The sequence below is a fragment of the Clinocottus analis genome, unplaced genomic scaffold (genome assembly GCF_023055335.1).
Source record: "Clinocottus analis isolate CAN_PGR_092001 unplaced genomic scaffold, fCliAna1.0.p SCAF_16, whole genome shotgun sequence".
Lineage (NCBI taxonomy): Eukaryota > Metazoa > Chordata > Actinopteri > Perciformes > Cottidae > Clinocottus > Clinocottus analis.
This window is the reverse complement of record NW_027175887.1, coordinates 11,283,928-11,298,703: the sequence shown is the minus strand read 5'-3', so window position 1 is coordinate 11,298,703 and position 14,776 is coordinate 11,283,928. Positions and strand designations below refer to the sequence as shown.

Genomic DNA, 14,776 nt, shown 5'->3' with positions numbered 1-14,776 from the left:
ACACACTGAGAGCATCCAAATGGTCTTTTTCTTCTCTGTGAAATAGCTTTGTCAGTTGTGTATCTATACACAGGTGAGTATGGCTGTTCAGACACCTGAGTTTGTTTTCTAAGTCGTTTCAATGAATCTATGGTCTGATTTAAGGCCTCAACCTGAGCCGCTAGTCTTTGAATTGTCTTGTCTTTATTTTCAGTTTCAGTATTCTTGTTGTCACATTTGTTTGTCTTTTCCGGTTCTGCATGAGTACTGTGGGCCTGAGTCACTTTGCGGATGGAGCTGCGACCCAGTCTGCGCTTCCTTTCACTTTCTTCATTGGTAGTTTGAATTACTTGTCTCAGTAGTGATTCGTCCGACAGGGTGGCGTCAGACAGAAGAGGTTTTAGATCTCTCCTCACATCCTCATGTTTCTCACCCAGACCCTGGTAGATGGTGTTAAGGAACACACACTGTACTGTGGCTGCATCATACTTAACCACAGAGTTAGACTGTCTGGATGTGAACATTATCTTCTGCTTTAGTCCAATTGTCCTGTATAAGAACTGCTGGGGTGTCTCATGTTCATGTTGTTTCGCACACATCAGTTCTTGAAATAGTTCTGTGCTGCCCCTCTCACCAAGATGAGATTGGAGGAAACTTTTCAGCTCTGTGACAGTCATTTCTTCTTTGTTTGTGAGCATATCTCTAAAGTTTCCAGGTTTAATTATGCGCAGGACGCCTTTGATGATCTCATTCTGTGTGTGTCCCTCCCTCAGTCCCTCCTCTACTTGTTTGCAGATGCTGTTATAGCTCATGTCTGATGCAGTGTCCCCGATTTGTCCTCCATGTATTTTAAATTCCCTACGTTGTAGTAGCGGAAGATCCCTTAAGGCTATCATAGTTTCACTTGCATGAGTGGGCTGCTCGGTTCTCAACTGCGGTATATAGTGAGGTGACTGATCAATGTTTAGTCTACTGGTTTGGGTGGGCTGTTTCGCTGTGCTGGAGGAAGGTAAACGTGAGGGTGAGTGGACTGTGTTTAGCCTGCTAGGGGGGTTATGGTCCCTCAAACTAGATACCTGCTTGTCTGACATGATGGGTGTTGTAAGTGGGACATTTAGCTGGAGGAGTTTATTGTACATCTCCTCATAACTGGACAGTAACTTCTGCATATGAGATTCATGGGTACCCGTATTAGCAGTGGCTGTGTCAGTTTGTGTGTGTGTCCCCTGTGTGTCAGTGTTCACTCTAGTCACTTCATGTAGCACAGTCGAGATGTTAATGTCCCCCTCAGTATTTAACTGTTGAGCCTCTGGACTCTTGCTATGGTCTTCAATGATCTCATCTACTTTATCTTTTAGTTCCAGTAACCATGAAATACCCTCATCTTCTAACATCAATAGGAAGTTGCTAGACATATAAGCAGACAGATATTCAAAACAACTCTCCTCGTCATCTTCGTCCAACTTATCTGATCGAAGTTCATCAACTGATCCAATGTTTTGAGTGAGTTCGAAAATCTCTTCGGTGGTCAGGTGGTGAAGTCGTTTCTTTATTGTCCAAACAAGTCTCTTTCTCTCGTTGTCAGACATGGCGCACGTTGTTGACGCTCTGGGACTGTTGAGTTGCGCTCTCTTGGCTTAGATTCCACTCTGCTGGCTCCCTCACCCTGGCAGTCGCACCCTCGTAGTTCCCCTCGCTCTGGCAACGTGTCGTCACTCTGGCCCACGGTTCACGGATCACTAGATCAGCAGTTGTCGGACCTCCGTAGCACTGCCGATCCCGGACGAGCCCCCAAAGATCTGTTACAGATCCCAGATGAATGGACTGGTAACAGACTTAATACCGCTTAGTGCGGAGAGAAGTACGACATCCGCGTTTCGTTAGAACACGAATTTAATAACAAGGCGTGAAGTCACTTTCCATGGATCACGGACACACGTAAAAAAAACAAAAAAATAACTCAGCTAGCTAGCTCACTAACGGCGGCCGTCTTCTTCTTCTTCTTCCTTTTTTTCTTCTTCTTTTTCCCGCGTCTTCTCAAGATATACATGAGACTGTTCACTGCCACCCACTGGGCACATATGGCATAACATCCGATAGAAACGATGAAATACAAAGCAAACAAAATGTGACCATATAACACATCATAGAAATAAAATGAAATACAATCAAAACAAACAAAATGTGACCACACATTTGTGTGCGTCACATGAAGCATAGGCTGCAGGCAAGGGAGATAGAAAGGTAGTATGGAGGACAGAGAATCTCCAGGGGAATCTGTAGGTGTGTTTTTGGTGTGTACGTGTTTGCCTATGAATGTGTGTGTTTGTGTGTATATTTATGGGACTACCGAAAGATGTGGGCCTGCTTCATACATAAACACAAACAGACCTACACTCACTCACATTCACGCACACACAAGAATAAATGCACACAATAATCCCACACTTCTTCACCTCCTTGCACACACACACACACACACACACACACACACACACACACACACACACACACACACACACTGTGCTTCAGAGATGAATAATGCCACTCTGCGTCTGGTGGGATGCACCATTGTCCCTTGGGTGGGTTGAATGCTGGGATGTGCTGGAAACGGCTGACACACGCACACAAAAACACACACGGACACGCACACAAGCTCAGTGCTCCGTCTCCAGGTGACTCTGTTCCTTTTATAGAGCAGAGCACTTGCCCAACTTCCCTCTTCCTTTTTCTTTTGTATTAATGCATAAGCACACACTCACAAACATGCACGCACACACACACACACACACACACACACACACACATGGAAAAGTAGGCAATAGATTACAAACATTGCCACGTGCACTTATACACTGCAAGAAACACACCAAACACACTCTATGACACCCCTACTGGTGTACTTAAAGCATGTACATAAACACACTTCCCACTTCCTCTTAGAGGACATTTGTGTTTGCATCTGTGCAGGAAAAGACAGAGGCGAAGAGAAGGAAAATCGGGCTAAGTGAAACCTTTTCTGAAACGCTGCATCAAAGAGAAACCAGATAATATCGCTTTACATCGTTTGTTTAGGTTATACATTTTTAATATCTTAGAGCGTTTAGAAAAATGGAGCTAAGTCTGGGGATCATATTTGATCCAAAACAATAATAATGAATAAAAAGTCAGCTGGAAAGCTAAATAGCCACAGAGGAGCTGGACGTGAGTGTTATGAACCAACGTGGTTGCTCTTCAGATGTAATTTTATTGCTGTGGCCTGCTGTGTTTGAACATTTGCCTTGTCTCAATCATGCACCCTGACATATTAACACACACATCCACACTGTGGTTGTTATGATTACTTATTTATTACTGCTTAGTAATTAAGTTCCATCATCTATGTTTCTAGCTTCTCTTCCAGTCATGTCAATCGTTGCACCAGAGACTGCTTCACTTGTCTGCCCCTCCATCTTGAGCGGCTGAAACAGATTCTGGAGCCGGCACCATTTAGGGGCCATTTTCTACACACACACACACACACACACACACACAGGAATGCATATTCACAAATACACATGCAAAATGTCTTAAAATCTGGCAGAAAAAAGCTGATAATACTGTATCTACTGGATGTCCGTAGTGTGTGCTTGAATGTGAGTGTGATCAAGCGTGAAAAAACGATATCTTTAATGGTTCTCAAAGGGGGAGAGAATTTAGCTTTGACTTCAGGTGGATGTTAAAGTAGAATTAGACATTGAATATGAGAGGATAAAATGTAAGATATATTGACCTGAGGCTCAACAGCACTAACCATCACAATGTTTCTCTCTTTTCTCTCGCCCCTTCTCTCCCTGCCTTCAGAACCCCAAACCCCCCCTTCCCCCTTTCCTGTCTCACCTCACCTCCCCCTCCCAGCTCCGGCTGCAGTCGGAGGGAGTTATGCAGTCCTTCCGTGAGCGCAGCGGTGGTTACCACAGCAACCAACCCTGCTACCAGCAGGAGTCCCATGAATTATCCCGTCTGGAGACCTACCGACAACACCCGCATCAACCCCACCCGCAGCACCCGCACCCAAGCCCAGGTCCACATCCCGGCCCAGTCCCCGGGCACAGCAGAACAGGCTATGAGGCTCATTCGCTGGCGAACCCCACAAGCATGACTCCGTCTGGAGGACCAGTAACTGGAGGACCGGTCACTGGAGGAGGACCCAAGGACTGTTACAGCCAGCAGGCCTACCCAGGTTACCCAGGCAATGGTGGAGGAAATGGGAGTGGAAATGGGGGCACGGCACCTTCGCAGACAAAGAAAGCCTACAGAGGAAGCAAAGTGCCCCCACCAAACCCCAGTCAGCACCTACAGGGTCCCGGGGCCTATAGTACCCACATGGGCCCTGGGAGTTACTCGGCCCAGTATTTAAGCGAGGGCCACCTTCAGCAGAAATGGGAGGACTCTGCCCAGTTAGCACAGTATGACCAGGAGATGGTGGGGCGTATAGAGGCTGGTGGTACCCCTGCACCTGTCTCCTCCCAGTACATAGACCAGACCATGCTGGCCCATTCCCAAACCCAGTGTCACCAGCCCACCACCCCTGCCTATACCAGCCCCCACCATCAGGCCCACCCCGCTAACCCCGCCCCCTCCCCTCTCATGTACCCCCAGAGTCACCTTCACTACCCACAGCACTCTCCCTCTCCTTCGCCATACATGGAAAAGTGCAGCCCAATGCCCCACTGTTATAAAGGTTACAGCATTCCCCCAAATTCCCAGTATGGCAGACAAATGAGCAGCCACAGCAGTCTGAAGCAGGGGGTTTACAGGTCGACCCAGAACAGTTATGGCTACCAGCAGCCTCCATCCAGAGGTTATGAGCAGCAGCCCCCTTTACAGGCCATGACCAACCCCCAGGAGCCCCACCCTAAATACCAACACTACAGCCAACCCCAACAAAACTACTGTCTCTCAGAGCTGTCTGTCAGATCACCAGAGCAGTATTATCAGACTTGTAGCCCCTCCTCAAGCCACTCTCCAGCCCGCTCTGTAGGACGCTCCCCCTCGTACAGCTCCACCCCTTCACCACTCATGACCAATCCAGAGTCATTCCAGTATAGCCAACCTCCCATGACCCCTGGGGCAGCATCCTCGTCTTCATCCTCTTCAGCTGGCATGCAGGAGCAAGCCAGCACCAATACCATGTTGATGCCCCCTCGCTCACATCCCTCACCCAATGTGCCCCATCCAGCCCCCCACAGCTACACCACCACACCGCAGGTCCCCACCATGAAAGAACGCTTCTCGGAGAAGCTGTTGTCAAACCCCAGTTTGTGGAGTCTGAATGCCCTCACCTCTCAGGTAGAGAACATCTCTAATAATGTCCAGCAGTTGCTGCTATCAGAGGCCCTGGTGGCCAACAAGAAAGGTGGTAAGCGCAGCAGTGGAGGTAGCAACAGCAGTGCTGGAAGCGGAGCATCCATCAAAAAGGGTGAGGAGTACAAAAGTCCTCCATATCCAGATGGTGGTGGTAGTATTGGAGGCCCCATGCAGGACCCTTACTCTACCCCACAGCACCAGACAATGCCCATGGAACTCCATGAGGGAGGCTACTCCAGCAGTAGTGATGAACAACTGGAGAGGGGTTATTACTACTGTGGCCAGGGTAGAAGTCCAGCACAGGCTCCCAATAACACACAACTCAACCTGGACACAGCCTCTTCATGCTCCATGACATCTCCAGATGATATGTCCACCAGGTCTGGAGACTCAGGTTTGCACAACCTTACCCCTGACCCGACTCGATGTCAGTCAGGGCAGAGAGGGGATGGCATGAATACTCCAGTAAAGAGCATTGGCGATGAGAGGTCTCCTACAAGCATTACAATCCCCAGTCCAATGAAACAAGAGAGGGACTCCCCTTCAGATATACAGCATATCAACGAGCCTGTTAAAGAGAACTTTGAGGAATCAGCCTGGACAGAAAAATCAGCTGACAAAGAGGAGGTGTCGACAGAGAAATCTCCTGAAAGCGAGAGAGATTCAGACACAACTAAATCTACAGAAAATCTGGAGAAATGGTCAGATGAAGAGAAATGTCCAGCTCTTTACAGCAATGTAAACAAATCAATGACAGAAAAAAGATATTGCTACAAGGAGACATTGTACCAAACGGTCCAGAGCAAATATGACCCTGATATAAGAGACTCAGTTGAACAATCCCCAGCAGCTCTCTCTGACTCCAGCCACAAGGAACACTTTGTCCATGAAATGAAATCAGAAGCGTTCAAATCTGAGTCTCCAACTGCATCTGAGAGCTCAGTGAAAACATTGCCTTTTATATCTAGGGGTGACCTTGAACAGGATCAATATTCCACAGAGAAGGATGACAGCTCAGAGAACACCTCTCCAACCCCCCAAGTTGAGGCCTTGGACGAGAACAACTCAGTCAAGAGAGAGAGCAGAGATGAGGAGGATGAAGTGGAGGGGGAGGAGGATGAGAGCGCACAGGATGAGGCAGATGAAGAAGGAGAAGGAGAAATACAGAGACAACTAAATTCTCTTTCCCCTCCTCTGTCTGTAGGGGTTAGGGAGGAACTGGAGGAGGGGGAGGAAGTGTCATCGACTGAGGATCACATTAATAGAGATGGGCAAGAGAAGTCATTTGGGGATCTCTGCAGCAGGACAGAGAGTCAGAGTACAGAGCTCCATACTGACAACGAGCCTGCAGGGGCGCCTGCCCATCCAAATGCAGCAGCAGCAACGGCAGCAGTGGATGCTACGGCAAGGGAGTCAGCGATTGGTGACACTGCTCCTCAGCCTCAGTCTGCTATGCCAGTCTTCTCAGCGCTCAATGACAAGACAACACCTTCAGCTCAGGCCAGGGATCATATTGATCACAGTGATGCTAAAGTGCTGGAGCCAGACTCTCCTCAACTGCCAGGGAAGTCAATACTTCCCTCAGCCTCCTCCTGGGCAGACACTCCTCCCTCCCCCAAAAAAGGTGATGAAGACATGGAGTCGGGCATCAGCTGCGCCAGTGCAGTGACTCCCTTGGCCAAACCAGAACCTGTGGCCCCATCTGCTCAGCCAAGGGCATTTGGACGTAAGCATGCAAGGGGTAGAAGAAGAATCATGCATTCAGGCGTGGGAATCAGGCAACAGCTAAGCATGGAAAGGGAGGGGGGAAAGGAAGAGGAAGGAGCTCCTTCGCTTACACAGAAACCCTGCATGCCTCCAAGCAAAACCATGTTATTCTCAGATACAATGGACCTAGCTCATCAGGAATCTATTGTAAGCCAGACTCCCAAAATGATAACTGATGGTTTCCGTTCGAGAATGTGCACTCGGTCATTCAATGCACCAGATTTGCCACCCAAAGTTGAGCCTCATGTGAAGAGAAAACCAGGCCCAAAACCAGGTTTAAAGCCTGGGCTTAAAACAGGGCCAAAACCTGGAACAAAATCAGGGCCGAAAACGGGGGCAAAGCCAGGTCCCAAACCAGGGCCTAAACCTAGTCTTAAAACTGGACCAAAGCCCGGCCCAAAGCCTGGACCTAAATCAGGACCTAAACCTGTGCCAAGGGAATTAGAGCCGCCACAGATGATTGAAACACCAGTGAAACGAAAACCAGGACCCAAACCAGGCTCAAAATCTGGGCCAAAACCTGGGCCAAAACCTGTTCCAAAACAAGCTCTAAAGTCAGGTCCGAAACCAGGACCTAAGACTGGAGCCAAGCATGCAGATGATTTGCTTCCCGATGACACCGCACCCATCAAGGCCTCAGTAGGTCGCCCTAAAGGCTCAGTTTCTAAGGCAAAGTTGGGACAACAAGAAGAAACCATTCAACCTTTGACAGGACTGCAAAGCAGAGCCAAAAAGAGCCCAAAAGCTTTAATATCACAAGCAACCCAGGATGCTAAACCAGTAAACGAGGACGAAAAACAAGTAAGCAATGAGGTTACGGCTCCAGAGAAGGAGGGTAAGAACATGGTCTTAAGATCCAGAAAGCCCTCGCAAGAAAAATTATCAAAAGAAAAAATCACAGGGGAAGATATTTTTCCCCAGACACTAACAGAAATTAAAGCTCCTGATGATTCTCTAAAAGAAGAGGAACCTGTTAATGTGGAACAAACACCAACTTCCATTCCCAATGCAGTCAAAAATACAGATGTTTCAGCAGACCCATATGCACCGCTTGCCACATCAGTCCTAATGGAACAATCTGAAGAAAAGACATTACCTCCATTGAAACGGAAACCTAGCCCAGAACTTTCTACAACACCAGCAAAGAAAAAGAGGGGTCCAAAGCCCAAACCAAAATCCTTAACACCTCAACCGTCTCTAGTTGAACAGGTTATCTCTACACTGAAAGAGAAAGGTGTTCGTGGCCCTAAAAGAAAGCGAGGGCCATCCAAGAAGGTCTCTGTGGTCACTCTCCCACTCAAAGACACTCCTCCAAACATCGTTGAGACGGACATCACTAGTGATGTGCCTGTGGTGCCTCCTCAATGCCCCACAAAAACGAAAGTTCTTCCACCACGCAAAGGCAGAGGACAGAAATATGAGGCCATGGTGCAGAAAATTACATCTCCAAGCTCAAAGAAACACCTACCAATTCCCCAGATGGACAGCAATCTAAGTGAAGATGTGACAGCCAAGGCTTTGCCTCAACTTGTCCTAAAGGAAGGTGAGCCATCTATCCTCATGAATACCATTGAGGTGATAGAGGGAGAGGTAAAAAGCATAGATTCTAGACAGGAAGTATTAAAACAACGTGAAGGAGCAGTGAGAAAAAAGGAGATGGCACAAGTAAGAGAGGCATCAACAGCAGAAGAAGTGCGACACGGGATGGAAAAAGGGATTGTGAATAAAGAAGAGACAAGGCAAGAACACATACAACCTGGGATACAGCATGGTGTCAGAGCTGACAAGTATTGGAGCTCAATAGAGGCTCCAGTTGAAGTCAGGTCTCAAGGAGAGTGGACACAACAGGCCTCTAAAGGTGTATCATTTGCTCCCACTAAGTCCAGCAGAACTAAAAGAAAGAGATGGGCCATGGTGGAGAGCACAGATGCCTCAATAGTAGCCCTGGAAGCAGGGAGCCTAATAGTTACAACACCAAGACTAGCCAAGCAGAGGGCCATTAAAAACAACCATGAGATGCATCTAAAACAGAGGAGAAAGAAAAGAAAGGGCCAAGCCGCTGTCGAAGAAACAGAGACAGTTGAGGAGAAAAATATTGAATCAGTAGAACAACAGGAGAGGGTGGAAGGGACGGTAACCCCCACCGAGTCCACAACACCTCTTCCAATCACCACAGATGAGATCACAGAAGCCCCCCAGGTAACCAGCAAAGAACTCTCTCAGAAACCTAAGAGAGGCAGAAAACCATCCGCAAATCCAACTCAGAGGAAACGAGGCAAAACTTCAGCAGAGCAGATTCCTGGCAAGCCAATGAAGGTCCACAAAAAGCCCGGGCCAAAACCTGGGATGAAAGACGCCATTGAGGTTATTGAAGCAGTTGTAAGGGCTGCAGGATGTGAACGGGACGAAAAAGAGGAGAGAGAAAAAGAAGAAACGGAAAAGAAGGAAAAAGTAGAAACATGTATCGTGGGTCCTGTAGTGACAATATCCGAAAAGCAGACTGAGATCATTTCTGTGAAAAGAATCAGGCGCAAACCAGTCCATCAAAGTTCTAAACTGTCTTTCTGTCCATATGTGCGGATTAACAATTCCAGAGACTTTTCTTCCTGGTGTGCCATCGTTAACAAGCCTGAGGATGCAGTGGTTTTTCAGAGACGCAGAAAAAAGGGCATACTTAGAATGAGGAATCCTTTCACAGTTGCAAAAATAGTGCCACACACTGCTGCCATGCTACAAGGACCCTTGGTGAAAAGAAATCTCATTGACAGGTGTCTTACATGTTGCTTGTGTGGAAAGCCAGCAAACTACCGAGACCTAGGTGATTTGTGTGGACCCTACTACACAGAGGATGGCGTTCCACGGAAAATGTTGACAATGGGGCACACAGAATCCGTCAGGGAAGAGTCACAGAAGACCAATGACAATAACAGTAGCAGCAGTGAAGAACCCAGCTCCTCAAAGAGCGAGGGTGAGGGCAGCACAGAAAAGGAGGACAATACAGAGGCTTTCACTCAAGAGGGCAGTAGCAGCAGGCACCATTGGCGCTACCGGAGGGCAGAAAGAGCAGAGAGGACGGGTCAGGAGAGTGGTCCTCGAAGATTAACTCTCCGAGAGAGGTTTAGGAGGATGAAGCAGCTCCAGGCCATCAACACTGGAGCCTCAAGTGATGACCAAGAGGGTGGTGACAGCATGTTCAAAAGGCTACAAGTGGAGGCAGAGGCTAAAGAGCATTGGGCCCATGAAAACTGTGCCATCTGGACCAAGGGAGTCATTATGGTAGCTGGGAGGCTATACGGACTGAGGGAGGCTGCCAGCAACTCAGCCCAAACGGTACAATAGCAATCAACATATATTCTAAAAATGTATGCATGATTAAGTTAAGTTAAAAAATAAATGGAAATAATATGCAGCTTCTTGGAGAAAATGACGTTAACATTTTGTCATTTTTTTCTTCTTTTTACCCTCTTTGTCCCTCTATCGGTCAATTTGTTTGTTTCTTTGTTAAATCTTGGTCCATATGTGCATTTGTCTTACTAACCCCAGAGCTGCTACAAGTGCCAGATTGTGGGGGCGTCCCTCAGCTGCTGTTGGAGAGGCTGCTCTCATAAATACCACTATGTCTGCGCCAAAGAGATAGGTAAGAGACCACAGCGAGAGAAGGAAGAGAGCAACAAGGGAGAAAGTCAGGGAAATGAGGAGGAAATTTGGGAATAGTAAATTGAACGTGGGTTTTAGAGGGTTGTGGGGAAAGAAAATTAAGGCAGGTAGAAAAAAAAAGAGAAAAATGAAAGTCGAGGGAAGAAAGCGAGGGGAGGGAAAGTGGATGTGGGGAAAATGCATCAGGAAGTAACATTATTGAGTGTGAGAAGAGATGTCTGAGAGTGCTAAGAGAGTGCAAAAGCGGTAAGGAGGGAAGGAAAAGAGGCAGGGAGCCTTGAATAAAAGGGATGATGAGGGAAAAGTGGGATCCTGGAGTGAGCAAAAGGAAGAAGGGGGAAGAGATAGAGGGTGGAGGGTGTGCATTATTGACCACAACCCCTGTGGCTCCGTCCATCCGTTTTCCTGTCTGGGGACTGTGTGTGTGTATGTGTGTGTGTGTGTGTGCGTGCGTGCGTGCGTGCGTGCGTGTGTTTGTACGTGTGTGTGTTGGCGTGTGTGCCCTCCTGCCTCCTGCCTGAATGTTGGCCATAATGCTACCCTGTGTGCGTCTTACAACCACACTCCCTTCAATGCTTGTGTGTGTGTGTGTGTGTGTGCGTGTGTGTGTGTGTGTGTGTGTGTGTGTCCCTGTTCATTGTTGTCAATATAAGTGAGTGTCTGTGTGTCAGCAGAACATGTGTTGTTGTATGGCTTCCCCTTACATTACCTCATGCCAAGAAAGTACAGTGTGAGGATTAGAAGGCCTGCCACGTCTGCCTTGAGCCAGCACAGGGAGCAGATCGAGGCCCTTTTTAATCCTGCTGAGTGCACCGGCCATATCTGACTGTCTGTCTGCAACGCAACTTATCCACTCGGTGTCTCTCTCTCTCTCTCTCTCTCTCTCTCTCTCTCTCTCTCTCTCTCTCTCTCTCTCTCTCTCTCTAACTCTATTTGTTGTGTGTTGGGTTGTTGTTGTGTGTAGCCTCATGGTATTTGTTTCATTCATTGTTATTGTCGATATCTAGCTCATTCCTTTTCTTTGCTTCCTCTTTCCCTGCCTAGGCTGCACATTCCACGAAGATGATTTCTCCATAAAATGTCCTAAACATGAGGTAAGAAAATAAAAACCTTTAAAATAGTGAATACATTTGTATCAATCTTTACATATTGTCAGTTTTTAGGGTTTAAATTCATTGACACATTTTTAGTGTATCCTGCTTTTACAGTGAGATGATTTGGTATCACTCATTGTAAAAACTTCTCAGGCATCAATGTTTTCATGTGTCCATTTACAGTTTTAGGTTTGTGTAAGTCCCATGAGAACTCTCTGCTCCAAGCTGTGCATTTGAGATTTTATTGTTTTTCCCCCCATGCCTCTCGCCAAAAAAAGAAAATGAGTTCACACATTGCTGTCACAAGCAGCAGCACCATGGCTGGATAGATGATACAGTGCAGAGCAGAAAACACAATTGTCAGCTCTTGTCGAACAGAGAAAGAATCAAAAAAAGAAACACAAGGGTTCATGTTGGTGTGCTTTGTACATCTGTATGAAGTACCCCATCCATTCCCATGCCAAGATGGTCACGATCTCATCTCGGACTGACCGATATTCTGTTACCAAATCAATATGTACCCAATGACCTTGGCAAGCTGAACCCATATCAACCACCGGTGGTTGCGCGAACACTCACCCTTGCGCCCTTCATGCAGTGCCGTCACTCAATAAGCACTCTTATGACGGCAGACCACCACGACTACAATGGGCCATCGTTTTTGTGTTATTATGAAAAGCCCATGCCACAATCAACTCTCCTGCAAGACAAACGCCATCTAGCGGTGGCATGTTTGCACTGCAGCACAAAGAGGAAGGTCAGATGCTGAGGGATGGGGGGAGGGAAGTAGAGAGGAAGAGATGCTGACATTCAGCAGGGAGCAGCGGTGCATTGAGGCAGCGGTGGCAGCAGCCTCCCTTCCTCCCTCCCTTCTCTGCATCTCTCCTTCCTTCCCTCCCTTCCTCTTCCTTTCCTGTTCTCCTCTGTGCAGACTGACAGGGATGAAAAGCTGGCTGCTGATCAAAACACCCCACCCAGCATCACTGCCTGCAATCCTCCCCACATGCTCTTTCCACCCGTTCTCTCTCCGTCTTCCTCTTGTTATTTCTTTCCCCCACCCCTCCTTATTTTGCTTGTGCGACTCCCTGCTGTTCCAGCTCCCTCATTCTCTTCACCCCTCATCTCCTGCGCGCTCCCTTTTTTCACTCTTTTAGTCGTCCTCCCTTCATCCCTTCCTCCATCTTTCTCTCTCATCTCCTCTCCCCGCCTCTCCTCACCTCAACTCCCACGTCTAAGCGGCAGAAATAGAGTATGTGAAACAGAGAGAAAAAGGAGAGCGAGACAGAGAGAGAGAGAGAGAGAGAGAGAGAGAGAGAGAGATTGTTGTTAGCGGGCTGAGGCAGAGCTGTCATCAGCTGAGGGATCTGAAGGTCTGTGTGTGGGTCTGTGCAGCGCCAATTTACGCTGAGCAGCCTAATCAAAGGGATGAGCAGACACATACGAACATGCACAGATGCACACACAACCACCCCACCCGTGGGTCCCCTCGGAAATTCTCCCTCTGCCTGTGTTCAGGCCTGAAACACATATATCCATGAAATCACACACACACATGTTGCCTACAGCTGTGGCGATCGAGAGCTAAGGGACACACACTGTGTGCGTCCACGCAGATTCATTAACGGGGTACCTGTAAGCTCACACACAAATACACAGAGAGACATGCAGGCAGAGAGAAGAAAAAAGAGTTTTGTGCAGCGGCTGAGTGGGAACAAAAGACGAATGGGGGCAGTTAGATCAGAGAGCGAAAGAATGAAAGAGACGGAATGGAAAGAGAAAAGAAGGGCAACAAGAGAGACAGGCAACAAGAGAGACAGGCAACAAGAGAGACAGGCAACGCTCGGCGATGGAGAAAGCGAGAGAAGTAGTGAGATTGAAGGTTTAAAAGAATGAGCTCCTCCAGAGAGGTAAACAGAAAGAGAGATGGAAGACAGAGAGAGAGAGAGAGAGAGAGAGAGAGAGAGAGAGAGAGAGAACGCTGCTGATCTGAGTCCAGGCCATAAGGATGGGCAATTGTCAGTTCAGAGGGAAGACGGAAAGAGTGAACGAGAGATGCTGGGGTTCTGCGGAAGAGGATAAGGGGAAAGAAAGCGCTCACCACCACCGCACCAGCTCAATTAGTAGGCGTTCCCGCTGTGTCTTTCACAGTGGAGCTGGTTCACCAGCCAGCTGCATCCATCTCCTGCACGCGGCAGCCGGCTCACTGACGTGTCTGCAGGCCCGCACAGGAGCTCTCACCACGATGCGTGTATAGCACATACATGTGAGATCCCACTTGCATGTACATGTATTGCAGATTTTTTTTTTCCCCATAAAAGCACATCATGCACAGTTTAATGGTTTAGACTTAACAACAAAACATGAAGGCCCATGTTCTGCAGTGTTGTGTAGCAGTACCTCAAAACCTCTGGCACAGCTCTTATTTGTATCCCTCTCTGTGTGTCTGTCACTTGAATTCATGTCAGCCTCTCTTTCCTTTTTGTTTTCCCTACAGGACCTGTAAGATATTCCAATTCACCACCTCCACCACCAACACCACCTCTCAGCCAAGCAAGCATCACCTATCCAGCAAGGCAAACAAAGATGCTGTCCATACAGCCACCTACACCTAGAAGACACGGTGATGAGTGATGACGGACAGGCACGTCGGCCAGTGGGTCTGGGGGAGGATAAAAGGCGGCGATGAGGTGGAGCCACAAAACCCCGGATGATGGCTCCGCAGAGAATAAGCTGCTCCCTGAACTCGGCCTGGAAATGTCTTTCCCCGATTGAGCCCCTCACTGGAAGGCAGAAGGCAGCGGCGCTGTTTAACAGGAGGATAGACTGTGCTTTAGAGGCTGTGTGCCTAGAGCCCAGTGCACAGGGGGGCTGTTTGAAATGCAGAGCGAGGAACGCGTGTGTGCGTGTGCGTGTGCGTGTGTGTGTGTGTG

General features: G+C 48.1%; 1 protein-coding gene across 2 annotated transcripts in view; it reads left to right on the top strand.

The window, feature by feature from the left end:
* The window catches only part of LOC137786550 (retinoic acid-induced protein 1), a 59,430-nt gene extending 45,003 nt beyond the window's left edge, over nt 1-14,427 (top strand). The window contains exons 2-5 of one of the 2 annotated variants that reach the window (XM_068578492.1): nt 3,823-10,425; nt 10,639-10,732; nt 11,797-11,846; nt 14,341-14,427. In XM_068578492.1, coding sequence (XP_068434593.1) covers nt 3,901-10,425; nt 10,639-10,732; nt 11,797-11,846; nt 14,341-14,349 — 6,678 coding nt within the window. In that variant the 5' untranslated portion in view covers nt 3,823-3,900 and the 3' untranslated portion in view covers nt 14,350-14,427. The remainder of the gene's footprint in view (nt 1-3,822; nt 10,426-10,638; nt 10,733-11,796; nt 11,847-14,340) is intronic. The other variant, XM_068578494.1, reaches the window with a different exon arrangement.
* The last annotated feature ends 349 nt before the right edge of the window (nt 14,428-14,776 follow it).